Source organism: Oncorhynchus mykiss, chromosome 17 (assembly GCF_057628025.1).
Source record: "Oncorhynchus mykiss isolate SJ-2025 chromosome 17, ASM5762802v1, whole genome shotgun sequence".
In the NCBI taxonomy this organism is placed as follows: domain Eukaryota; kingdom Metazoa; phylum Chordata; class Actinopteri; order Salmoniformes; family Salmonidae; genus Oncorhynchus; species Oncorhynchus mykiss.
The window spans coordinates 50,081,885-50,109,751 of NC_143038.1; the positions used below are offsets into that span (position 1 = coordinate 50,081,885).

At 42.8% G+C, this 27,867-nt stretch overlaps 1 protein-coding gene across 16 annotated transcripts in view; it reads left to right on the forward strand.

Moving 5' to 3' along the window:
* Window positions 1–27,867, forward strand: part of kcnab2a (potassium voltage-gated channel subfamily A regulatory beta subunit 2a) — a 119,866-nt gene that overhangs the window by 39,132 nt on the left and 52,867 nt on the right. For 7 of the 16 annotated variants that reach the window (XR_016488002.1, XR_016488001.1, XM_090205841.1 and 4 more), the window contains one exon: window positions 1,916–1,957. The exons of 7 other annotated variants lie outside the window; for them this stretch is intronic. Coding sequence is in view for 7 of the 9 variants with exons in the window: in XM_090205841.1 (XP_090061967.1) it covers window positions 1,916–1,957 (42 nt within the window). In the remaining 2 variants the exon portion in view is untranslated. Of the gene's footprint in view, window positions 1–1,915; window positions 1,958–5,895; window positions 5,998–13,309; window positions 13,690–27,867 lie in introns of those variants that run through there. 2 more of the 16 variants (XM_090205840.1, XM_021569431.3) reach the window with 2 other exon arrangements.

Below are 27,867 nucleotides of genomic sequence, written 5' to 3' on the forward strand. Positions count from 1 at the left end.
TACTAAACATTTCGTTCTAAATATTAGTTCAGTAAGTAGTAGGCAGGACAGATTTCGGACATGGCCAAACACACACACACACTCGGGGTGGTCTGATGGTGCATGCAGTTAATTTGTCAAGCCTGATTAATAAAAAATAAATCATCCATACTTCATGCCACTTCCATTCTATTCATGATTCTCACAGCAAGCAGTCGTGTGCCATCCAGTCCTTCTGTTTGTAGTGGAAACACTCATTTCTGTTCTAGCACATCCCCTTTCCTGCTTTTCCACATGCTACCAGCATGGTGCCAGAGAACCATTTTTCTTAGTGTTAGAAAGACCAGAAATGGGACACCTATGTGCAGCATATTTAGTTTATTTACTTTCCAAAACAATTGTCCACCTCACAGTTCAGCTGTCGTAGATTAAAGTGTTAAATGCGTCAGGGCATTGTGTGCATAAAGGCCTATAAGCCTTGATGATAATACATGACAATAATACAAAATATAGAAATATAAAGAAAGAGAAACTTACGCTGAAAGAATGAGGGGCAGCATGTTCCAACACCGAAATGCATTTTTTGCTCTTGTCAGATAGGCTACTGCTAACCAGATACATTGAATGTACAAAACATTAGGAACACCTTCCTAATATTGAGTTGCACCTGCTTTTGCCCTCAGAACAGCCTCAATTAGTCAGAGCATGGATTCTGCAATGTGTCGATAGCGTTCCACAGGGACGCTAGCCCATGTTGACTCCAATGCTTCCCACAGTTTTGTCAAGTTGGGTGGCTGTCCTTTGGGTGGTGGACCATTCTAGATACACACGGGAAACTGTTGTGCGTGATAAACCCAGCAGTGTAGTTCTTGACACTCAAACTGGTACCTACTACCATACCCTCTTCAAAGGTACTTAAATCTTAAAAATCCTTCTTTAACCTGTCACCTCCCCTTCATCTACACTGACTTGAAGTGGATTTAATAAGTGACATCAATAAGGATCCTAGCTTTCACCTCGTCAGTCTGTCATGGTGTTCCTATTGTTTTGTACACTTAGTGTATAGGCGTAGCCTACAGAAGGAGGCTAAATAAAGATGAGCATTATAATGTTAGAGTTAAAGGAGCTGGCCTTACTCTGGTAGGCCTAAAACGTTCTTCCTCAAGTTCAACTGCCCACTGCCTTCATTAGCCTGCAGTAAATAAAGCTTGATTAGGGTAATATCAAAAGTAACTCAAGCTATTGTTTATAGAGAATATACAAACAGCTTATAATATTGCGGTTTATTTTAAGGTTATTTTTGCATCTCAGCCTACTTGGTTTAACCTTTTTCATGGTTATTTTACTTCAATTTCTTAACTTTTATTTTACTTCTCACGCGTTCCCTCGGTCTCCTCACCAGCAGGCACACGAGAGGTGAGCGGTCGGAACAAGTTTCAGCTGTCCCTAATCGATACGTTTTATTGAGTGTCAATTGGCTGACACTGATGACAAGCTCCTGCCGTTTTCACCTCACACATTAAATTTACAGAGGACGAGTCCAGTCAATAAATCACACATACCCAAGACCTGTGGCAGATATATCAGATTTGAGATTTTAAAAAGTCCATTTAGGACCCAGCCCCACTCGGGTCCCAGTTCGGATCTGGGCATTTCGGGTCTGTTGGACCAGTAAAGACGTGCGGTGCCTATGTTCACTTCTCGTGTGGTGTCTGAGTGTCAGTGAGTGACTTTCAGGGTCCAGTTATTCACAAGGAATAGTAAAACGTAGTGTAACTAGGCTTTCCTCTCACATGCTGCATGTGTTCTACGTTGTTCCCCTTTCTCTCTTGTAGCTTGCTGTTCCCTCCTCCCTTCTGCTACATGTTAATCTAAGCTGTACTCTCTCCTCCTCTCTTCCCTCTTCGCTCTCTCTTATCTCTTCCGCTGGCCTCAGCGCACGCTATGGGAGCCCCAAACGACAGCTGCAGTTCTACAGGTACCTCTCTCTGTCTCTCTCTGTGTGTGTTTACAGTGGAACACGGCTCGGACTGCTGTCTCATACTTCTCAGTCTGAATCATCCTCTGCATTGATGGAATTTTTTCTAGTCACCGTTTGGGTAATTAGCAGTCAAATTTAGTCTCTGCTGGACACCCAATTGTGCTGTTTGCAATGTTGTTCAAATGCTATGTTGTAGTCTGCATTGCACTCTGCCAAACACTTTCAAATAGTTATCAAAGTGTTGCATGTAAAAATGACCTCATACTTCAGCTTAAAGTCTGTACTGTACTCGGCCCTGCCCAGTAGTGTGGTATCCGGGTTGTCGGTCTTGCTGTTTCAGAGAGGCATCATGTTTTATGGGCTGAGAGATGAAGCCTTATTCTGCTGATCTAGTTATAAAAAAATCCTGACGCTGTGTATGCAGGGTAATGAGCTCTCTATCGGATTTTGATCTCCGAGACTTCTCTTGCACATTTCTGTCCTTTTTTTTAAGTGCAATGAGTCCCGCTGCTACCCTGGCACAGAGAGAGGATCGATCACTGCTTCACTCTCTGTCAGTCTCACACAGACTGGCTAGAAGTGTGATTGAAAAGTGGTGAACTGCCCTTCCCATCATTTCATCATTGTACACTAAATGGACATGGCAGTTATTTTTCCGGGAATGTGTTGACCCGATGTAATGTGAGAGTATGTTGCATGGCACATTTGTGTGTGTGTGTGTGTGTGAAGCTCCCGACGAACAGTTCTTCTGGTGTCGTTGCTTCCAGAGGCAGTTTTCAGAAAAAAATGTCCCTTTTTCAGAACCCTGTCTTTAAAGATAACAGATCTTCATTGTAAATGGTTTAAACACTGTTTCCCATGCTTGTTCAATGAACCATAAAAAATTATCATGCACCTGTGGAACGGTTAAGGCACTAACAGCTTACAGACGGTAGGCAATTAAGGTCACAGTTATGAAAAACTTAGGACACTAAAAAGGCCTTTCTACTGACTCTGGAAAAACACCAAAAGAAAGGTGCCCAGGGTCCCTGCTCATCTGCGTGAACGTGCTGCAAGGAGGCCTGAGGACTGCAGATGCAATAAGTTGCAACGTCCGTACTGTGAGACGTCTAAGACAGCGCTACAGGACGGACAGCTGATCGTCCTCGCAGTGGCAGACCACGTGTAACAACACCTGCACAGGATCGGTACAGCCGAACATTACAACTGCGGTACAAGATGGCAACAACAACTGCCTGAGTTACACCAGGAACGCACAATCCCTCCATCAGTGCTCAGACTGTCTGCAATAGGCTGAGAGAGGCTGGACTGAGGGCTTGTAGGCCTGTTGTAAGGCAGATCCTCACCAGACATCACCGGCAACAACGTCGCCTATGGGCACTAACCCACCGTTGCTGGACCAGACAGGCCTGGCAAAAAGTGCTCTTCACTGACGAGTCCTTGTGTTGTCTCACCAGGGGTGATGGTCGGATTTGCGGTTATCGTCGAAGGAATGCGCGTCACACCCAGGCCTGTACTCTGGAGCGGGATCAATTTGGAGGTGGAGAGTCCGTCATGGTCTGGGCGGTGTGTCACAGCATCATCGGATTGAGCTTGTCATTGCAGGCAATCGCAACGCTGTGCGTTACAGGGAAGACATCTTCCTCCCTCATATGGTACGCTTACTGCAGGCTCATCCTGGCATGACAATGTCACCAGCCATACTGCTTGTTCTGTGAGTGATTTCCTGCAAGACCGGAATGTCGGTGTTCTGCCATGGCCAGCGACGAGCCCGGATCTCAATCTCATTGGGCACATCTGGGACCTGTTGGATCGGTGGGCGAGGGCTAGGGCCATTTCCCCCCCCCCCACAGAAATGTCTGGGAACTTGCAGGTGCCTTGGAAGAGTGTGATAACATCTCACAGCAAGAACTGGCAAATCTGGTGCAGTCCATAAGGAGGAGATGCACAGCAGTGACTGTTACTGTTACTTTTGATTTTGACCCCCCTTTGTTCAGGGACACATTATTCCATTTCTGTTAGTCACATGTCTGTGGAACTTGTTCAGTTTATGTCTCAGTTGTTGAATCTTGTTATGTTCATACAAATATTTACACATGCTCAGTTTGCTGAAAATAAATGCAGTTGACAGTGAGAGGACGTTTCTTTTTTTGTTCCGTTTGTGTGTGTCACAATTGGTCAAGCTCAGTAAATTTGGTTGGGATTCATTATTGACTGCAATATTGTTTCTATTCAGGAGTGAGACTGGACCCCCTCAGGAACACTCAACACCTCTTGTAAAGCCATTCTGGTGTGTCTTTGGCAATACAATTTGTGTACATGTCCCTCTATACTAGGGTTAGGTTTTCAGAAGACATATGCAGGTTTTCCTCTAACCAGTAAAAAGCATACCCTTAACATGATGCTGCAAACACATTACATTGGGTTTCACTTTGATGTGTTGTATTGGCTTTGACCAAAACCTGAAGTTTTTTTGTTTTAAGCCAAAAAGTTTATCGTTGTCTTGCAGTATTATTTCAGGACCTTGTTTTGAACAGATAATTCAAAAATAGTTTTTTTTAACAAAGGCTTCCTTTTCACTTTGTCATACAGACCAGTAATGTTAAGGGAATGCAATGTTATGAAACCCTCTGTATTTTCAAGTATTGTGTTGATAGCATCATGTTATGGAATGCTTGTCACCGGCTGGGACTGGGAGGTTTGTCAGGATCAAAATAAATATCAGAGGAGCAAAGCCCAGGTAAAAAGTTTGAGGAAAACCTGCCTCCGTCTTCTCAATACCTAACCCAGAATGGCTGACTTTAAATTTGCTTAAATCGTAGCTTTCCATCAATGATTCCCAACTAAATTTACTGAGCTTGAGCAATTTTCACAAAAACAATGGATATGTTGACCTAAGCTGTGCAGAGTTGGTAGAATCTAATTCACAATCCAATGTAAACACTTTTTAGATTTAATTTTAAGGCAGCACAATTTGACAGCTGTGCAAGGGGTGTATAGACTTTCCCTAGGCACTGTATCTCAGTCTGTGATGCAGTCTGGTCGGTGGTATTGCAGTCAAGAGATGGCCATTTAATGTTTACAATTTTACACAACGAGGCTTTTAGTATTTCCGGCTCTGACCCTCCTTAACCCTTTTACTATGTCCAGGGGAATGAGGGTGTTCCTGTCAAGGGTAGTCCCTCAACACCAAACTTCTCATGTTGGCTACTCTCTGTCACCAAATGTAGGCTCTTTGAATTTAATACTTCATCGTACTGTTTGGTTTCCTCTACATATTTTTTTATTTGACCTTTTATTTAACTAGGAAAGTCAGTTAAGAACAAATTCTTATTTTCAATGATGGTCTAGGAACAATGGGTTAACTGCCTTGTTCAGGGGCAGAACGACAGATTTCTACCTTGTCAGCTCGGGGAATCGATCTTGCAACCTTTCAGTTACAAGTCCAACGCTCTAACCACCCACTCAAACATGTATGGACTAGGTACTGCGTAGTGATCTTGACCTGACCAGGTATTATCTTTTCAATATGTAATGCAGAAGATTCTGGTTGTTTTTGTGTGCGTATTTGTGAATAACTTATTTTCCTGTTTTTACATGTCAGTTATAGGCCGACATGTAGCCCAGCAGATGTATGATGACTGCTAGACATGTGCACGTACTTGATTGTACACACTCATTATGTTCTGACTGGCTCTTGGTAGTCTTTCCTGTGGAACAACAGAGGCTTTTAGCGCAAAAGCTTTTGTGAATAATTCAGGCCTGATATTATTTGCTGATGTTAGCAGAAGCAAGACGAGGCACTAAATGACATAAATGGATTTCCTCCATGAGATCTAACAGGGAAGGGGGGTGGTGTTGCTGATGGTATAGGGCAGAGTGGTGGGAGGGCACTTTCTCATCCACTAATTGGTTTAGACACTTAAGACACTCCCAGTTTGGGTGGACACGCTGCAACGCTGCAGGCAGTGTGTGTTTATAAGAGCCGGCTGGCACTTTACCACCCTCTCATGAGCCGGCCTCCTTGAAATCATCAGGTGAGTTTGAGCAAAGAACATTGACCACTGCTTGTATATGTTTGAGTGCACTGTGTGTGAGGTGGTGGCTGGATGTGTATGTGTAGTTTGGAGCAGATGCATGCTGCCTGGCTTGGAACCCCTCTCCCTCTTTCTCTATGGGCGGTGGAGTCCACTGGCCTGGAAGGACAGGGGAAGCTGGAGAACTGGAAGACGCCTACGCCCTTGATGGCAAACATGGAAAGACTTCAGGATTTTATCTAGCTTTTTTGTCAGTTGATTCTAAGCTGAGCAGGACATTAGATGAAGGCTGTGCTTTGTGGCAGGGTTAATACCACAGCTTTCCTTCAGCAGACTGGGAGAGAAACAAAGTGCTGTTCAAGTGTCTGCATCAGTCAATATACTTTAGGGATCAATAGCAGTTTAATGTCTTCAGACTTCCGTTGTAGATCTACAGGGTAAAATGTCCTGAGTCCCAGGTGCTGTAAAGCTAAATGTTATTGTTTTCACTACAAAGGCTATGATGACAGGCTGACAGAACTCCCAGCCTGAAAAGTGCTAATTTGTCCAAAATGGGCATAAGAACACTTTTGTAAGGTTCTTGTTCAGTGTTTCACCAGAGCGTAATTTGAAACATTTCAGGTGCTTTACTGGCACTTTTTGTTTAGCTATAGGCTACTGATAGAGTATTCAATCTGAGCTGAATTGTCACACTAGCAAAGACCATGTCAGAATCCGACATACTACTGAACATCGGCTTTTGAAAATGGCCATGGTGTTTCTTTATTTTTCTACTGTGTTTTAGCTAAGCTATTTTTTGGACTAATTGTGATAGTTTGTGAAATATGTTACTTGATATAACAATTCAAGTTATGCTGTAATCCGTGTCAGATCATGCAATAATCTGTAGGCTAGCCCATTTTAAGATCTGTTTAGTCTTTTGTCTCGTTAGTGAGGACATACACCAAGTGTACAAAACATTATGCTCTTTCCATGAGACTGACCAGGTGAAAGCTATGATCCGCTATTGATGTCACTTCAATCAGTGTAGGTGACGTTGAGACCGGTTAAATGATTTTTAAGCCTTGAGACATGGATTGTGTGTGTGCCATTCAGAGGGTGAATGGGCAAGACTAAAGATGTGCGCCTTTTTGAACGGGGTACAACTGCTGCTGGGTTTTTCAAGCTCAACAGTTTCTTGTGTTTATCAAGAATGGTCCGACATTCAGCCAACTTGACACAACTGTAGGAAGCATTGGAGTCAACATGGGCCAGCATCCCTGTGGAACACTTTTGACAAAGCTTTTGAGTTCATGCCCTGACGAATTGAAGCTGTTCTGGAGGCAAGGGGGGGAGCGGAGCAACTCAAGGTTAGGAATGTGTTCTTAATGTTTTGTACATTCAGTGTATATTCTGCATAGCACTATCAAAGGGAAATAAGCTGTGCAGAAGTATTGTCTATTACAATACCTTTAACACTGCTGCCCACTAGTGACAGGATTGAGCACAGCGCTTTCCCTACAGCATTGCTGATTGTAAAAGAACGGTCTCATGGCTCTTTTGTGGTGCACGGGTCAATTATTTGTGCACCCGTCCACAATTGCTAATAACCCATCTGCAACCGCCTGAGTATGTGATAAAGTGCCAATCTGAGGCCCGCTCCCGACCTAAACCCGCTAGTATAGAAAATGCACTGTAGGCTACACACTTTAAAAAAATGTATTATTATTTATTTATTTTACAAGGGGTGCAGTATTATTATTTATTGTGCCTGATTTTAGATATATATATATATATATATATATATATATACCTATAATTTGTGACATTTTAGTAGTCTATTAATTTGTCAATAATTAGTTACATAAAGCTTTCTTCTGCCATATGCTGCCCTAGAAGACTAAATAAACACTTGCTCAACAGAATGTCATAAATCAATACACTGAATGCTTCAATCTAGTTGACATCAGTAAAGTTTTCTGTCATCTCTGCTTCTTTTGCAGAACAATGACGTTTAGGGACCAGGGAGAAAATGCAATTACTCAACAAAAAAAAACTGGAAAGATTTTCTGTGCGTTATGTCCAAATGGCATCAGCTTGACAAAGGAAAGGGCAAGCCGTGCAAACATGACCCATGGTTCTGATAAGAGTTCAGTTTTCCTTGGATGCATATTTTATTTGGTTGAAATACTTACAGCTTTCATGATGCTGATAAAGATAGCACTCTCTACAGACGGTCCCTGACTGCACATTCGCATTCTCTCAAGATGCTTAAAGAAAAAATTCATGTTTCTCCACTCCTGTTCCCGCTTCATTTATTTTTTTGCCTACATTTGGTGTATTATTTTAGTGGAAGAAATGCTAAATTCTGCAGGAGTTAATATTAAGGCTACGTGCGAGGTTATAGACCAACAGTCAGTGTCCAGATTTCAGTTTCACCCATCTGAACAGTAGGCAACAGTTCCCTTGACATGTCATAGGCCTATTTGAAGTCCCCATCTTGTGAATGTATAGTAGAGCTTCACTATCATCACACATATTATCACAGCTATCATTCTCTTTTACCTCTTCACCAAATCTTTTCCAAACATGACTTTTCTGGCCCTCCCTTTCAGCTCTCCATTTAGCAACTTTTCTCTTATTGAATTAAACTTGGATATTTTTCCTTTTTGCTTCCATGGATCGATATTTTTTTTTTTGCCCTTTCCCAAATGCATTTGGCGATTGTTGTGGAGGCTATTTGGCATGTGTTATAGTTAAGCCCTAAAGCTTAGGCATACGCACTAATGCCAGACAGCCAAAAATAATGATAGAAATGTAGCCTATAGATAGAAATTGCGCTAGAATTATAACTGTATGGATTTAAGGTATTTCCTATTTATTCAACCCTTTGTTTATCAACAAGAGTGGATTTGATAGCATATAGACAAGTGGTTAAATATGTAATTACTGAAGTACTGTGCATTCGGAAATACTTTTTCTACATTGTTACGTGACAGCCTTATTCTAAAATTGATGAGTAAAGTGTTTATTTAATCCATCTACACACTACCCCATAATGACAAAGCGAAACAGGTTTGTAGAGATGTTTACAAATTTCTATATAAAAAAAAAAGATCCCTTATTTACGTAAGTATTCAGACACTTTGCTACGAGACTAAAAATTGAGATCAGGTGCATCCTGTTTCCATTGATCATCCTTGAGATGTTTCGACAACTTGATTGGAGTCCACTTGGTAAATTCAATTGATTGGACATGATGGAAAGGTACACACGTGTGTGTGTGTATATAAGGTCCCACTGTTGTCAGAGAGGAAAAAAAACAAGCCATGAGATCAAAGGAATTGTCCGTAGAGCTCCGAGACAGGATTGGGTTGAGACACAGATCTGGGGAAGGGTACCAAAACAATTCTGCAGTATTGAAGGTCCCCAAGCACACCATGGCCCCATCATTCTTGAATGGAAGATGTTTGGACCCACCAAGACTCTCTCTTTCTAGATCTGGCAGCCCTGCCAAACTGAGCAATCGGGGTAGAAGGGCATTGGTCAGGGAGGTGACCAAGAACCCAATGGTCACTGACAGCTCCAGACTTCCTCTGTGGAGATGCTTCCAGAAGGACAACCATCTTTGCAGCACTCCACCAATCAGGCCTTTATGGTAGAATGGCCAGATGGAAGCCACTACTCAATAAAAGGCAAATGATAGCCCACTTGGAGTTTGCCAAAAGGACTCTGACCATGAGAAACCAGACACTGGTCTGATGAAACCAAGATTGAACTGTCTGACCTGAATGCCAAGCATCATGTCTGGAGGAAACCTGGCACCATCCCTACGTTGAAGCATGGTGATGGGAGGGTCCTGCTGTGGTGATGTCTTTTAGCTGCACGGACTGGGAGACTAGTCCGGATCGAGGGAAAGATGAACTGTGCAAAGTACAGCGAGATCCTTGATGAAAACCTGTTCAGGACCTCAGACTGTGGCGAAGGTTCACTTTCCAACAGGACAATGACCCTAAGTACACAGCCAAGAGTGGCCCAGCCAGAGCCCAGACTTGAACCTGATCTCACATCTTTTTGGAGAGACCTGAAAATATCTGTGCAGCGACGCTCCCCATCCAACATGACAGTGTTTGAGTAGAATGAGAGAAACTCCCCAAATACAAGTGTGCCAAGCTTGTAGCGTCATAGCCAAGAAGACTCGAGTCTGTAATCGCTGCCAACGGTGCTTCAACAAATATCTGAGTAAAGGGATACTGAATTACTTATGTAAATGTGATATTTCCTTTTTCTCCCCTACTTTCGTCACATCAAATTACGATCTTGTCTTATTGCTGCAATTTCCAAACAGGCTCGGAAGAGACGAAGGTCGAGTCACGCGTTTAACAAAACTTGACCTGCCAAACTGCACTTGTTAACACCCACCCTCATAACCCGGAAGCCAGCCGCACCAATGTGTCGGAGGAAACACTGTTCAACTGATGACCAGTCAGTCTGCATGCGCCCGGCCCCCCACAAGGAGTTGTTAAAACGCGATGAGCCAACTAATGCCCCCTGGCCAAACCCTCACCCGGACGACGCTGGGCGACTCGGGAGGCCTCTTATTTATTTCTAAACCTGTTTTTTCTTTGACGTTATTGGGTATTGTGTGTAGATTGATGAGGGGGGGGAAACTATTTTATCCATTTTAGAATAAGGCTGTAACGTAACAAAATGTGGAAAAGGTCAAGTGGTCTAAATACGTTCCTGTGTGCGCACACAGTGGCAAAAAGCTTCTGCATAAATTGATCATAAAATTTGATCTGATCTTCAACTCAGTCTTCATGTCTTGATTAACTTGGGAATTCATTTTTTTTGTCGACGATAGCAAGCTGTCCAGGCCCTGAGGCAGCAAAGCAGCCCCAAACCATGATGCTCCCTCCACCATATTTTACAGTTGGGATGAGGTTTTGATGTTGGTGTGCTGTGCATTTTTTCCTCCACACAGTGTTGTGTTCCTTCCAAACAACTCAACTGTAGTTTAATCTGTCCACAGAATATGTTGCCAGCAGTGCTGTGGAACATCCAGATGCTCTTTTTCGAACTTCAGACGTACAGCAATGTTTTTTTTGGACAGCAGTGGCTTCTTCTGTGGTGTCCTCCCATGAACACCATTCTTGTTTATTGTTTTACGTACCGTTTCAGTTTTATGCAAGTCAACAATTCTTAATCTTAGGTCTTCTGAGATCTCTTTTGTTTGAGGCATGGTTCACATTGGACAATGCTTCTTGTGAATAGCAAACTCAAATTGTGTTATTTTTATATGGCAGGGCAGCCCTAACCAACATCTCCAATCTCATCTCAATGATTGTACTCCAGGTTAGCAATTAGCTTTTGGAGATGTCATTAGCTTTGGGGTTCACATACTTTCCCCAACCTACACTGTAAATGATGTATTCAATATAGACTAGAAAAATACAATGTGTGTTAGTAGTTTAAGCAGACTGTGTTTGTCTTGTGACTTAAAATTAGATCTGATCTTCATCTAAGACCAATTTATGCAGAATTCAGGGTTCTCATACTTTTTCTTGCCACTCTACACTACTGGTCAAACTTTTTAGAACACCTACTCATTCAAGGGTTTCTCTTTATTTTTTACTATTTTCTACATTGTAGAATAATAGTGAAGACGTCCAAACTATGAAATAACGCATATGGAATAATGTGGTAACCAAAAGTGTTAAACAAATCTAAATAGATTTTAGATGATTCAAATAGCCACCCTTTGCCTTGACAGCTTTGCACACTCTTGGCATTCTCTCAACCAGCTTCATGAGGTAGTCGACAGGAATGCATTTCAATTAACAGGTGTGCCTTATTAAAAGTTAATTTGTGGAATTTATTTTCTTAATGTGTTTGAGCCAATCAGGTGTTGTGACATGTTGGGGGGTATACAGAAGATAGCCCTATTTGGTAAAATACCAAGCATATTATGGCAAGAACAGCTCAAATAAGCAAAGAGAAATGACAGTCCATTACTTTAAGACATGAAGGTCAGTCAATACAGAACATTTCATGAACTTAGTTTTATTCAAGTACAGTCACAAAAACTATCAAGCGCTATGATGAAACTGGCTCTCATGAGGACTGCCACAGGAAAGGAAGACCAGAGTTACCTCTGCAGCAGAGGATAAGTTCATTAGAGTTACCAGCCTCAGAAATTGCAGTCCAAATAGACTGCGTGAATCAGGCCTTCGTGGTCGAATTGCTGCAAAGAAACCACTACTAAAGGACACCAATAAGAAGTAACTTACTTGGGCCAAGAAACATGAATAATGGACATTCGACCGGTGAAAATATGTCCTTTGGTCTGGAGTCCAAATTGGAGATTGTTGGTTCCAACCGCTGTGACTTTGTGAGACCACATACTGAAGGAAAAGCAGCCAACAAGTGCTCAGCAAATGTGGGAACTCCTTTAAGACTGTTGGAAAAGCATTCCAGGTGAAACTGGTTGAGACAATGCCAAGAGTGTGCAAAGCTTTCATCAAGGCATAGGGTGGCTTTTTGAAGAATCTCAAATATAAACAAATCAAAATATATTTTAACACTTTTCTGGTTGCTACATGAGTTTTGATGTCTTCACTATTATTCTACAATGTAGAAAATGGTAATAAATAAACTTTGAGTAGGTGTTCTAAAACTTTTGACATGTAGTGTATTTTATCTATTTTTTTATGGCACACGAGACAACTGTGATTAATGCTATTCCATTGCGGAGGCTGAGACTAATCCTTTGAGAAAGTAGAGAAAATCGAATTAGCTCAACCTTTGGTCAGATCCACTCACAGTACAAATTGTGTTCACTGATGCCTTTTGGTGCATGTATTTAAAAAAACACTTTTACCATAACTTTACCATAACTTGAAGCTTTAACAGGGTTTTGGGTGCTGGCTAGTTGTCAGAAGGTTTGTCTCTTGGCTCTCCCCCTACATCCAAGTAGAAAACCTAGAACAGTGTCTGCCTGCCCTGGCCCATGTCTGAATGTCTCTTCCTCCTGCTGTCCCCAATGCACCTATGCCTCTTGCATGGTCCTGCTCCTTAGTTAACCACAAGGTGGTCAGCTGAATGCACCCTATCAGTTTAACCCTGCCATTGTGTGTCTTTCCTGGGGGGTGGTGCTGTGACTCTGATTACACGATGCATGGCTGTGTGATGCTCTGCTCGGGGGCAGCAGTAAGAGAGCTCTTATGGGAGTAGTCCAGCGCTATTTAAGGAGGTGGCTGTGTCCTGCTGGCTCCTAGCTCCTGTCTCAGACCCACTTTTCGCTCTCACTGAGTGGTGGGTCGCTGCGGCGACAGCAAGAGTAGGGGGGATGTTTGCGGGAGGGTTGTCAGGGGGTCATCCTCCCTGGGCGGCAGTGAGGCGTCAATCCATGTACGCTCATTCCGAAAACCTACAGATCCCCAAAGCAGGCGGGCCGGGCAGTGTTATACGGAAAAGCAGCAGCGGCAGTGGCAAGATGCTGTCCATGTCATACAGCGAGAGCATGCGGAGTGGTATTAGCCGCTACCACTCGGACCAGGGCCTTAACCAGCCACGGCCCACCGACCCAGGGGAGCTGCAGCGCCTCAGGGAGCAGAGGCATGCCGCTCAGGTCAAGAACATGGAGGACTTCCTGAAGATGAACGGCCTGGCCCTGGAGGAGTGTGTGTCCTACCAGACTGGCATGAAGTACAGGTAAGGTCGGGGCATACCTGGGGCTTGGTAGGTGAGACCTAATGATTGGGTTAATGGGCAGGTGAGACTTGAAGACAGGCTGCTGCTGACCAGGTAGAGTATACTGTATGGGTACAGGCAAGAGGAGTGGGTGTGAGGAAGGTTCTGTAGACCACCTGAGGCTCAGGCAGATTATAATTGTCTACTTTGTGCTACGTATACTGCCCACCTTGCTCTGTCATTTTTTTATCCAGGCTAAGGAGCTGCTTATTTACCTGTTCTGGGGGAAGTCTTTGACATAATGAATCACAGTGCTGATCAAATGTATGGGTTAATGCCAACGTATAAGTATGAATAGAGCTGTTTCACTAGTGGTATGAAGCTGTGCAGTGTTGGACTCTCCTCTGGCCAGACTGCTCTTTATGGTACTGGCTCTCGTTTTATTTTAATCATCTAGGTCGCTGGCATATTTGCCCAACAAGATGGGAAGGACACACTGTTCCATAAGGATTTACCTGACCCTGTTCCCCCCCCCCCTTCCTTTTCCCCCCTGATCAGCCAGAGTGAAGATTTTCCCTGTCACTCTGGCCCCACATCACCACTCTGTCTGAGTAGTCAAATGGTAGACATGTTGTCGTGTTCTGAGAGGTTAGGTAACATACTGTACATTAACTATGTGATAACATGCGACTCTTGCAGTGTGGTTTGCGCATGGCTTACCCTAATCTGTTAACCCTAAATTAAAGTTTTGCGTAATTGGTCAGATGCTCGAGTGAGTTCTGGGTCCATACTTGTTAAGCGAAGCGATAGAACGAGGATCCGAACCAGAATGAAGAGCTCTACCCTCTCTTTGCACGTCACGGGAAAGTCTATGGGCCAAATGTCCCATTCGTTTACGAAATTCAAAAGATGCTAACACCTGTCAAATCGTTATTTGTCCAATTTAACCAGTGATGAAAAACCCAAACACTGGAACTAATGCTGCTCGATCTCGCACATCCTGTTGTATCATGACAGATCTATGGTACCATGTATGTTTACGTAGTCTATCAACGAGAGATTAATCTAACCCCTAACTTTCACCCCAACCTAAACCAGAGTGATGCAGTTCAACAAGGCTTCAAACTCAGTACTGTCTGGTATAATGTGTGCAGTTTGGCATACACTGTAGTGTGGTCCACAACCTCACATCCTTGGGGCGGCAGGGTAGCCTAGTGGTTAGAGCGTTGGACTAGTAACCGAAAGGTTGCAAGTTCAAATCCCAGAGCTGACAAGGTACAAATCTGTCATTCTGCCCCTGAACAGACCGTTAACTAGGCTTTCATTGAAAATAAGAATTTGTTCTTAATCAGTTAAGAACAAATTCTTATTTTCAATGAAAGCCTTGCCTAGTTAAATAAAGGTAAAAAAAAAATAAATAAAAATGTGTGTAGTACAGCCATGATGTGAATCAGGCCCCACTGCATCGTCACTTGTAAACGGGGTCTGTAAAGCTGTAAATCCTACCTGCTGCTGTTTTAACCCAGTGCAGGGATTTCTCTCCCACTTTGAGCCAGGAGAGATTGACATAAATATTATTAATGTTAGCGCTCTGTGTACATCCAAGGGCTAGCCGTGCTGCCCTGTTCTGAGCGAATTGCAACTTTCCTAAATCCCTCTGTGGCGACTGAACAGTAGTCCAGGTGCGACGAAACTCGGGCCTGTCCTACCTGCCTTGTTGATAGTGCTGTTAAGAATGCAGAATGGTGCTTTATTATGGCCAGACTTCTCCCCATCCCAGCTACTGTTGTATCAATATGTTTTGACCTTGACCGTTTACAATCCAGGGTTACTCCAAGCAGTTTAGTCTCAACTTGCTAAATTACCACATTTATTTATTACAATATTTAGTTTAGGGTTTAGTAAATGATTTGTCCCAAATACAATGCTTTTAGCTTTTGAAATATTTAGGACTAACTTATTCCTTGCCACCCATTCTGAAACTAACTGCAGCATCATAAGTGTTGCGGTCATTTCAGTCGCTGTGGTAGCTGACGTGTATAGTGTTGAGTCAGCCGCATATATAGACACACTGGCTTTACCCAGAGCAAGTGGCATGTTAGTAAAGATTGAAAAAAGTAAGGGGCGTAGACAGCTGCCCTGGTGAATTCCTGATTCTACCTGGATTTTGTCGGAGAGGCTTCCATCAAAGAACATTCTCTGTGTTATGTTAGACAGGTAAATATTTACCCACAATATATAGCAGGGGTTGCAAGGCCATAACACAAGTTTTTCAAGCAACTGACTATAATCGATAATGTAGCCGCACTGAAGTCAAAAAGATTGTGGGGGCTGTTTCGTTAATCATCAATTTCTCTCAGCCAATCGTCAGTCATTTGTGTAAGTGCTGTGCTTGTTGAATGTCCTTCCCTATAAGTGTGCTGAAAGTCTTATCAATTTGTTTTACTGTAAAATAGCATTGTATCTACTCAAACACCATTTTTTCTAAAAGTTTACGAAGGGTTGTCAACAGGCTGATTGGTCGGCTATTTGAGCCAGTAAAGGGGGCTTTACTATCTTTAGGTAGGGGAATAACTTGCTTTCCTCCAGGCCTGAGGGCACACACTTGCTTGTAGGCTTAAATTGAAGATTTGGCAAATAGGAGTGGCAATATCGTCCGCTATTATCCTCCAGTAATTTTCCATCCAAGTTGTGATATTGATCTCTTAATAATACTTGAAATAATAATAATTCCAGCATTCAAACTGCATGTATAGACTACTAGATCCATTTGATGAATGGAAATGGACATCTGCTGCAAACCACCAAAAGGTGGGAGTCATGACTAATCCATTGCCATTGATTAGGCCTACATTAATTGACGTGTCTTGCTGACAAATTGACCCTTTTTATAGCCTGAAAACTTGGTCACCTGCGATGGGGCTGAAACTGTCGCGGGAAAAACAGGATGGTCACCCTAACACACAAGGTACGTTAATGAGACTAGGCTACAGTGTGTATTCCCATAAACTTCAAATAGACCTATGTAGTGTTTAAAAAAATAGGTGCATGGGTAAACTGATTACCGGTCACTGTGAAAAAAGTAATGCTCCCTATACTTTAAGTGCATTTTTTATTTTAAGGTGGGTAAAACACATTTACTTACATGTACCCTTCACTGAGCCTAACCACTGCTGGTAGCCTACCCTCTCAGCCAAGGCAATTTTAAACACGTGAACACACAGAATAGGTAGCCTACATTCAATTTAATACATGAGTTAATTCAGAGTTGAATTTCACACTAGTTCATGAGTTGGCCATAATTCAATAGTTAATGCTTGGAGTCTACACAGATTGTGTCATGTTGCCAATATTTTTCTTGATTTGTAATGGGAGTTGTTGACCACTAGGTGGTAGAGATGTTCCACCTCAGATTTGGTCTGCTGTATTCTATCCTGCACCCTCTGCAGTAATTAGGGCTGTCATCTCATTTCAGGGCTAATGGTTTGTAAGTAGCCATCTGTGATAATGGCTTACTGCAGAGTGCGAATTATACCGTGACATAGTAAAAACATGTATTTTAACTGTAAAAATGTATTGCCTTATGTGGCATGAACACAACCATATCAAACAAATCACTTAAAGGCTACCAAATAATTCCAGTATCTAGCTGTGCACCTGCCATTTTGACGAATGGAAAGGGAGCTGTTAGAAAACAGTGTAACGACATTAGGTCATTGTCATTAAGTATACAGTCGTGGCCAAAAGTTTTGAGAATGACACAAATATACATTTTCACAAAGTTTGCTGCTTCAGTGTCTAGATATTTTTGTCAGATGTTACTATGGAATACTGAAGTATAATTACAAGCATTTCATAAGTGTCAAAGGCTTTTATTGACAATTACATAAAGTTGATGCAAAGAGTCAATATTTACAGTGTTGACCCTTCTTTTTCAAGACCTCTGCAATCTGCCCTGGCATGCTGTCAATTAACTTCTGGGCCACATTCTGACTGATGGCAGCCCATTCTTGCATAATCAATGCTTGGAGTTTGTCAGAATTTGTGGATTTTTGTTTGTCCACCCGCCACTTGAGGATTGACCACAAGTTCTCAATGGGATTAAGGTCTGGGGAGTTTCCTGGTCATGGACCCGAAATATTAATGTTTTGTTCCCCGAGCCACTTAGTTATCACTTTTGCCTTATGGCAAGGTGCTCCATCATGCTAGAAAAGGCATTGTTCGTCACCAAACTGTTCCTGGATGGTTGGGAGAAGTTGCTCTCGGAGGATGTGTTGGTACCATTCTGTATTCATGGCTGTGTTCTTAGGCAAAATTGTGAGTGAGCCCACTCCCTTGGCTGAGAAGCAACCCCACACATGAATGGTCTCAGGATGCTTTACTGTTGGTATGACACAGGACCAATGACCACGCACGCGCTCACCGTGTTTTCTCCGGACAAGTCCTCAGCGGTCCAACCCCTGTACCCTTTGCAGAATGTCTGTCCCTGATGTTTTTCCTGGAGAGAAGTGGCTTCTTTGATTCCCTTCTTGACACCAGGCAGTCTTCCAAAAGTCTTCGCCTCACTGAGCGTACAGATGCACTCACACCTGCCTGCTGCCATTCCTGAGCAAACTCTGTACTGGTGGTGTCCCGATCCCGCAGCTGAATCAATTTTAGGAGACTGTCCTGGCACTTGCTGGACTTTCTTGGGCACCCTGAAGCCTTCTTCACAACAATTGAACCGCTCTCCTTGAAGTTCTTGATTCATTTAGGTGCAATCTGCTGGCAGCAATATCTTTGCCTGTGAAGCCCTTTTTGTGCAAAGCAATGATGACGGCACATGTTTCCTTGCAGGTAACCATGGCTGACGGGAAGAACAATGATTCCAAGCACCACCCTCCTTTTGAAGCTTCCAGTCTGTTATTCGAACTCAATCAGCATGACCGAGTGATCTCCAGCCTTCGTCAACACTCACACCTGTGTTAACAAGATAATCACTGACATGATGTCAGCTGGTCCTTTTGTGGCAGGGCTGAAATGCAGTGGAAATGTTTTTGGGGGATCCCGTTAATTTGCATGGCAAAGAGGGTATTTGCAAATTGCCTTCATACAAACTGAGGCAGCATACTTTGTGAAAATTAATATTTGTGTCATTCTCAACTTTTGGCCACGACTGTATGCTCCTGTAGCCTGTACTCCTGTAGTTTGCTGCAGGGAAATGACATTACTGTGTGTAAACTGGAGTGACGGGGAAGTAGCTCTTCTCCCCAGCCTGTAAGATGCACCCAAGTTTGTGTGGTTGTTGCTCCATATTCACATGTCCTTGTACAGTGTAAGCTACATATTGGTGGAACTCTCATGTATGAATGTTTTTAAGTTCTCCTTGACATTAGTCGGGTTTCATTGCACAAGTACTTGTAATTCGTTGAGTGACTATTCCGCTGTTATTTACAGTGCATTCGGAAAATATTCAGACCCCCACATGTTTTTCACTTTTTGTTACGTTACAGCCTTGTTCTAAAATGTATTGGTCTACACACAATACTCCATAATGACAAAGCAAAACAGTTTTTTTTTTGCAAATGTTTAAATAATTGTAAAAAATATTTTACATAAGTATTCAGACCTTTTACTCTACTTTGTTGAAGCATCTTTGGCAGCGATTACAGCCTAGATTCTTCTTGAGAATGACCCTACAACTTGGCACACCTGTATTTGGCATTTCTCCCATTTTTCTTCTCTGCAGATCCTCTCAAGTTCTGTCAGGTTGGATGGGGAGTGTTGCTGTACAGCTATTTTCAGGTCTCTCCAGAGATGTTCGATCGGGTTCAAGTCCGGGCTCTGGCTGTGCCACTCAAGGACATTCAGAGACTTGTCCCGAAGCCACTCCTGCGTTGCCTTGGGTGTGTGCTTAGGGTCATTGTCCTGTTGGAAGGTGAACCTTCACCCCAGTCTGAGGTGCTGAGCAGGTTTTCATCAAGGATCTCTGTACTTTGCTCCATGCATCTTTGCCTCAATCCTGACTAGTCTCCAGTCCCTGCTGTTGAAAAACATCCTCACAGCATGATGCTGCCACCACCATGCTTCACCGTAGGAATGGTATTGGCCAGCTGATGAGTTGTTCCTTGTTTCCTCCAGACGTGATCGCTTTGTATTCAATATTGGTTTTATCACACCAGAGAATCTGAGTCCTTTAGGTGCCTTTTGGCAAACTCCAAGCCTTTTGAGTCTCATAGCATAGTGTCTGAATACCTATGTAAATAAGGTATTTCTGTTTTTCATTTTTAATACATTTGAAAAAATATTATGGGGTATTGCGTGTAGATTGAAGATATATTTTTAAAATTTCATCCAGTCTAGAATACGGCTTTAACGTAACAAAATGTGGAAAAAGTGAAGGGGTCTGTTTGAGTACTTTTCAAATGCAGTATATTCCAGTCCTCTCATGAATGTACATTTTGCCTACATGAGCAATACTAAATGCAGAGTAAGTTAACATTGGTCAAAATTGTTTATTTCAGTTCTGCATGTTTTGGGCTACAATATAGGTCTAAAAGGGGCCTAAAATGGCCACATTCATCATGATTTTCTCAAATGGTTTGTGATACAAATGTAAAAAAAACATTTTAAATATCATTCCTCCCTATAGACTGGTTGGTTTTTTAGCAACAAAACCAACTCGTGCACAACTATGGGGCAAGACAGACTGTTGGCTTAGATTGTTGACAGCATGTTAACTATATTTTGTCTGCAAATGTTTATTGAAAACAAATACATTTGCACAATTAGCACTTGTTGTCTCTCAAATGCGTCGTTACAGTTGTTGATTATCTAGCTAGCAAGTTTTTTGCCATATTAGCATAGACATGACACGAGTCAAAGTACCTCAAAACAAGACATGGTATCAAAACACCTACAATTCCCCAGGTGGCAGCTTCATGTCATTGTTGCTAGCTATCTGACCATTCAGAATCATAACACATGGCCTTCTGCCTTATCGACATGTGAGCTTCAATTTCGTTACGTTATCAGCCAACCCGTCTATGAAGTTTTTTTGAGAATTTCCAGAACAATCTGTAAAAGTTTTCAGGCCCCCCCCCCCCCCCCCCCCCCCTTGTCCTCTCTCAATCCCAACACCCCCACTCTGTCGGGCTTATGACCATAGAGCCCTTTTTTCTGCTCTACTTGCCCCTTTTGCCCATGTATTATTAAGGTCTCCCAAACCCTCCAGGGAGAATACAATGGATCCAGTCTAGCAGAAGCCACTTCTCCAGGCCTTGCGTAACTTGACAAATGTTTTAAAATAAAAAATCCACAATGCAGCGCCCACTCCTCCTACCTCGTATTGTGTGGGCCCAAACTCATCCTCCCTCTCCCTCACAGCCCCCCTCAGATCCAGCTAACAAGGCTGTTGCCGTACAGTCCTTTGCAGTGCTTTGCTTTTTTCCCTCCGTCGGCCCCAGAGTTATTTAAAGGCCTCGTGTCAGTGTCATTAAGCCTTGGGACCCTTAGCAGTACCACCAAAGTAGACCAAGCCATACTGAGACGCTGAGGAAGGTCAATGATTTACTGGGTAACTATATAGCTGAGTGGGTAACAGTATAGCTGGGTATCACTCCAGCAGCACCCTCACCATGTGAGCGGAGTATATATTCCATTGCTGGACTTGTGACATCGGGTACCTGATGTCACAAGTCCACCCTAGAGATGTCAGAGGGTTACCCTATCAACAGCTGTGTATGGGAGAGGCAGCTGTCTCAACTTCAACTCTAATCTGTGTGTCGACACTCTCCAAGACCAGAGATTGACACACCAAAACTGGTCAAGATAAGCTACACATTGCCCTTCATTGGTTAGAGAGAGGGACTGGTGGTCACACCCGCCTGAGTGTGACACTCCAGATGGTTTCTCTTTTATGAGAGTAGCTTACCTTCGAGTTCAACACACACTTTTCACTGTTGTGGTCTTGGGTAGGACACTGTGACAGTGTTATGCACTTTGTAAGTAAAAGTGAATAATAACTCGCTGCACTGTGATTATAAAACTCTTAAAAAAACATAGGGTCTTACCTAGGGTTGAATGGCGGGAACCTGGTTACCAGGATTTACCGCCCAAATCATTCCCCTTTTCCCTGGATAAATAACTGCGAGAAACCGGAAAATTATCATAAATGATTTATATGAACAGCATGGCATAAAATTGAACTTTTTTAAATTATATGCTATGTCTAAATCTGGCTTCTCTTCCTTCTGATGAATCAATGCTCAGGGTGGTGCCGACAGCCTGTCTCAGTATGGACTGCAGTTCACAATGCATGTAGTTTTCTTGAGACATGTAGGCCTATGTTTGCTGCAGCATAGCCTATGCCAGACGCTTTCTTTCTCCTAGAGATAAACGTACTTTGGTGCAAAAAGTGCAAATCAATCCCAGAACAACAGCAAAGGACCTTGTGAAGATGCTGGAGGAAACGGGTACAAAGTATCTATATCCACAGTAAAACAAGTCCTCTATCGACATAACCTGAAAGGCCGCTCAGCAAGGAAGAAGCCACTGCTCCAAAACCGCCATCAAAAAGCCAGCCTATGGTTTGCAACTTCACATGGGGACAAAGATCATACTTTTTGGAGAAATGTCCCCTGGTCTGATGAAACAAAAATATAACTGTTTGGCCATAATGACCATCGTTATGTTTGAAGGAATAAGAGGGAGGCTTCCAAGCCGAAGAACACCATCCCAACCGTGAAGCACGGGGGTGGCAGTATCATGTTGTGGGGGGACTTTGCTGCAGGAGGGACTAGTGCACTTCACAAAATAGATGGCATCATGAGGAATGGAAAACTGTGGATATATTGAAGCAACATCTCAAGATGTCAGTCAGGAAGTTAAAGCTTGGTCTCAAATGGGTCTTCCAAATGGACAATGACCCAAGCATACTTCCAAAGTTGTGGCAAAATAGCTTCTTTTTCCCTGAATGTTAAATACAGCATCCAATTGAACTCACAGGTAATTTGAAAGAAATGTGAATGCGCAATGGCAGTAGGCTATAGCAGTTATATACAGTGCCTTGCGAAAGTATTCGGCCCCCTTGAACTTTGCGACCTTTTGCCACATTTCAGGCTTCAAACATAAAGATATAAAACTGTATTTTTTTGTGAAGAATCAACAAAACGTGGGACACAATCATGATGTGGAACGACATTTATTGGATATTTCAAACTTTTTTAACATATCAAAAACTGAAAAATTGGGCGTGCAAAATTATTCAGCCCCCTTAAGTTAATACTTTGTAGCGCCACCTTTTGCTGCGATTACAGCTGTAAGTCGCTTGGGGTATGTCTCTATCAGTTTTGCACATCGAGAGACTGACATTTTTTCCCATTTCTCCTTGCAAAACAGCTCGAGCTCAGTGAGGATGGATGGAGAGCATTTGTGAACAGCAGTTTTCAGTTCTTTCCACAGATTCTCGATTGGATTCAGGTCTGGACTTTGACTTGGCCATTCTAACACCTGAATATGTTTATTTTTGAACCATTCCATTGTAGATTTTGCTTTATGTTTTGGATCATTGTCTTGTTGGAAGACAAATCTCCGTCCCAGTCTCAGGTCTTTTGCAGACTACATCAGGTTTTCTTCCAGAATGGTCCTGTATTTGGCTCCATCCATCTTCCCATCAATTTTAACCATCTTCCCTGTCCCTGCTGAAGAAAAGCAGGCCCAAACCATGATGCTGCCACCACCATGTTTGACAGTGGGGATGGTGTTTTCAGCTTTGTTGCTTTTACGCCAAACATAACGTTTTGCATTGTTGCCAAAAAGTTCAATTTTGGTTTCATCTGACCAGAGCACCTTCTTCCACATGTTTGGTGTGTCTCCCAGGTGGCTTGTGGCAAACTTTAAACAACACTTTTTATGGATATCTTTAAGAAATGGCTTTCTTCTTGCCACTCTTCCATAAAGGCCAGATTTGTGCAATATACGACTGATTGTTGTCCTATGGACAGAGTCTCCCACCTCAGCTGTAGATCTCTGCAGTTCATCCAGAGTGATCATGGGCCTCTTGGCTGCATCTCTGATCAGTCTTCTCCTTGTATGAGCTGAAAGTTTAGAGGGACGGCCAGGTCTTGGTAGATTTGCAGTGGTCTGATACTCCTTCCATTTCAATATTATCACTTGCACAGTGCTCCTTGGGATGTTTAAAGCTTGGGAAATCTTTTTGTATTCAAATCCGGCTTTAAACTTCTTCACAACAGTATCTCGGACCTGCCTGGTGTGTTCCTTGTTCTTCATGATGCTCCTGAAATGTGGCAAAAGGTCGCAAAGTTCAAGGGGGCCGAATACTTTAGCAAGGCACTGTATTCAGACCCATAACCATCCAGTCTTTGAAGTGAAGTCCTTGTTATTAGAACGATGACCATAAGGACAACGAAACATATTTAATTTAACTGTTGAAAGGAAGGAATGAAGCAACAATAGAGAAAGAGGTAGGCTAATAACATTAGGGGAAATATTATGAACTGTGTGTCTATATCCGTCAGCCGACTAGTTATACAAATAGGCCCTAATTTATATTCCTAAATTAAAATCAAATTCGCTAGCCTATAATTTGTAGACCGCACGTGCTGCACCAGAATCACATGTTCTCTTCTTTATCATGGTTTGAGCGATGTGCAAAATTCCAGTCCATAATAGTAATAGTCATGTATTCAGCTTGCGCTGCACACATACTGCACGCATGCCAGTAGCAACCTGGCAATGTACTGGTCTTGTAGTTTTAAACCATTTGTCTGCTGTGTAGCCACCGCTTCATGCTGTCCGGTCTCAATGGTTGATTATTCAGGGTACAGCAAAGACCACTTTCCACACCGGCAGCAACCCGGCATGTTTTGGTCTCCCGTAAATTGAGTCCTTTTTTAAGCACTCTGGTCAAAGGGCGCATTCCATCACGCCGGCATAATGTCTGTGCTCACGTGGGTGTGGTTACTGACTGGATAAAACTTTATATGAAATACAATTTCTCATTTAGAAGGCTAAAATTTAGAAGGCTAAAAGGCTATCTTTTCACAAATCGTTTCATATTTAATCATTGTTTTACAATATTTAGATGAAACTCTAACGGAAACATGGCAACTTTAAGAGCTTTCACAATGTAGATGTCTGTCTGAATTTATTGTTTGGTGATATCATTATCTGACATGATTGTTCTTTAAGTCCCCCCTGACCATTTCCCACATATGTTGTGTTAGGAGTATTGTTTCATTCTCCACTTTTGGATGTTGTAGTTTTGGCAGGAAGAATCTTCTTGTAACAAAAGGGTTCTTTCCCCTCAATACTGCATGGCCATGAAGAGACAGTTCCTGCCAGGTATTTACGACTGTCATTAAACTTGCCAACCCCCATGAGAGGAGGGTTTTGAAACCAAACCTTTGGTTAGCCGGCACCTTTGATCTCCATCCAAGACGGCAAGTCATGACATGCCTAAAGAACTCTGTCCTTACGGTGCCTTTTGGCAAACTCCAAGGAGTGACTTTTGTCTGGCCACTCTACCGTAAAGGCCAGATTGGTGGAGTGCTGCAGAAGAACTCTTGTACAACGCTGTGCACTACTCCTTTCACAGAACAGTGCAAACTAGCTCTAACCAGAATGGAAAGAGTGGTAGGCTCCTGTGCACAACTGAGCAAGAGGACAAGTACATTAGTGTCTAGTTTGAGAAACAGACGACTCGCATGTCCTCAACTGGCAGCTCAATTAAATAGTACCAGCAAAACACCAGTCTTAACGTCAACAGTGAAGAGGCGACTCCGGGATGCTGGCCTTCTAGGCAGAGTTGCAAAGGAAAAGCCATATCTCAGACTGGCCAATAAAAATAAAATATTATGATGGGCAAGAGAACACACACTGACAGAGGAGCTCTGCCTAGAAGGCCAGCATCCCGGAGTCAAAGGATCTGAATACTTTTCAAATGCACTGTATGTATGCTACATCTCGACCAGACAATCAACTAAACAATTTACTAATTGGGTTCAGCACTAACTCCTAAGCCTACCGCATGGTGATGTCACCATGGAAAGCCGAAACTCCCGCCTGCTGATAAGAAGGTTGAATGTAGATTGTATTTTCAGCCAGCAACTATCAGGAAATAATACTGATTACATTTTTCTCCACTTTTACAGTTAGTTTCATCAGCTGGTGTACAATATGATATAAAACACAGGGCAAACAATTTTTTACTGCATTTGGCATTTGAGTCGACAGTGCAATTGATCTGTCAGACAATTGCAGTGTTCAGTGGGAGTGGAGGAGCTTGGCTTAATATAATAATAGTGGAAGGTCACAGTCAACACTGTGGTAATAGGAGTCCATACACTATTGGTTGAAGGAGTGAGGAGACCGTAGATGCACGCGGTACAAGGAATCTAATACTGAACCTTGTCTAACCAGGCCCATGCAGCTAGTTGGTTCTGCTGGGAGAGAATTCAAAAGATGTTGTGATGAACAAACAGGCAGTAATGCAGTGTGGAGAAACAACTTCCATCAAAAGAATCCAGCAAACAAGCTGCAACAAACTGACACGTCTATTCTTAGAACCCTGAACTTTTGTTCTCCATGACTTCAATAGAATCTGGGGGAGAAAAAGTGCACACTTTTGGATTTCACTGTACTGCTCCTTCTACAAAACACTCATCATACAAACTGTAACTCCCAGCAACAGCTGTAGACACATCACATGGAGACCATTGAGTCCCTAATTTACACCCTCAATCATACTCTGTGCAACAGGGTCGTATGGTTGTTCTCAAGGTTGCGCTCCAGGAGAATCAAGGAAGAGGCTGGGACCAGGGGACAGTGGCGCAGGGTGCCCAGATAGTGTCTACATGTAATCCACACCAGCCCACTCCAGCACTTGAATGTGTTTTTGCCCCATTAAACTAGACCAGTGTTTCTCAATTCCTGGTTCTAGGGACGCAAAGGGGTGCACCTTTGTTTTTGTCTTAGCACCAATGCACCTGTTTCAAATCATTTGTATAAATTGTAGTAGTGCTGGGGCAATACTACGGTACCCCTAGGTCCCCAGGACCAGTATTAAGAAACACTGGACTAGGCTATTGCAGACATGTGGAGGAGGAAGGAAAGAAAGTGGGGGAGAGCCGCAGCAGAGACTGGGTGACAGGAACCATAGCATAATGAGCAGGGTGACTCTCCGCTTATGGTGTCTCACATTTAGCACGCTTGTCTCAGAGTTTAGAGGGTTGAATGGGAAAACAAGTCTGTTGGAATAAATATGTATGCCCACACGGGGTGAGCTCATCTCAATAGCCCAAATTGGCTTCTTCTTCTTGACTCCACATTCTGGACGGAACACCCACAGCAGAGATCAGACCCGGGGAACCGCCACAAAGTAGCAACCGTCCATCACCACTTCCTAGTCTGCTGATCCAACATATAGGCCTAATGACAATGCCTCTTCTCTCCACTCCTGGACCTCATATTACCTGGGACCTGGTAAGCAGCGAACTAAATCAACAATATGGGACTTAAAACAAATAAGTTTGTCATTTACAGTAATACTCTTATCCAGAGTTACTTACAGTAGTGAGTGTATACTTCTTCGTACTGGTCCCTCATGGGAATCAAATCCTACAACCCTGGCATTGCAAGCACCATGCTCTACCAACTGAGCCACACGGGACAAATGGAGAGGCAGGAGGATGTGCTTTGGGCTTCATTTGAAAAACATTAATTTAAGGATCGAGCCTTTTTAGGTGTTGCTATATTACACAATAATGATTAGAATGGTTATATCATACTCTAGCCATGCATACCCCACAAGACATGCCACCAGAGGTCAGTCCCCAAATCCAGAAAAGACTATGGGAGGCCCACAGTACTATAAAGAGACATGACTACTTGGAACTATATTCCGCATCAAGTAACTCATTCAACCAATAACATTTGATAAAAATACAGCTTATGGAACAACGGGGACTGTGAAGCAACAAACAGACACATGCATACAAACGCATGATAACATACGCCCTATACACACGTACACCTGAATTTGTGGTAGTAGAGTAGGGGCCTGAGGGGGCACACAATCTGTTGTGAATGTAATGTTTTTAAAATTGTTAAACTGCCTTAATTGCGCTGGATCCGAGTAAGGCAGCAGCTAATGAGGATCCATAAGAAATAAAAAATACAATCTCGATAGTACTGGCACTG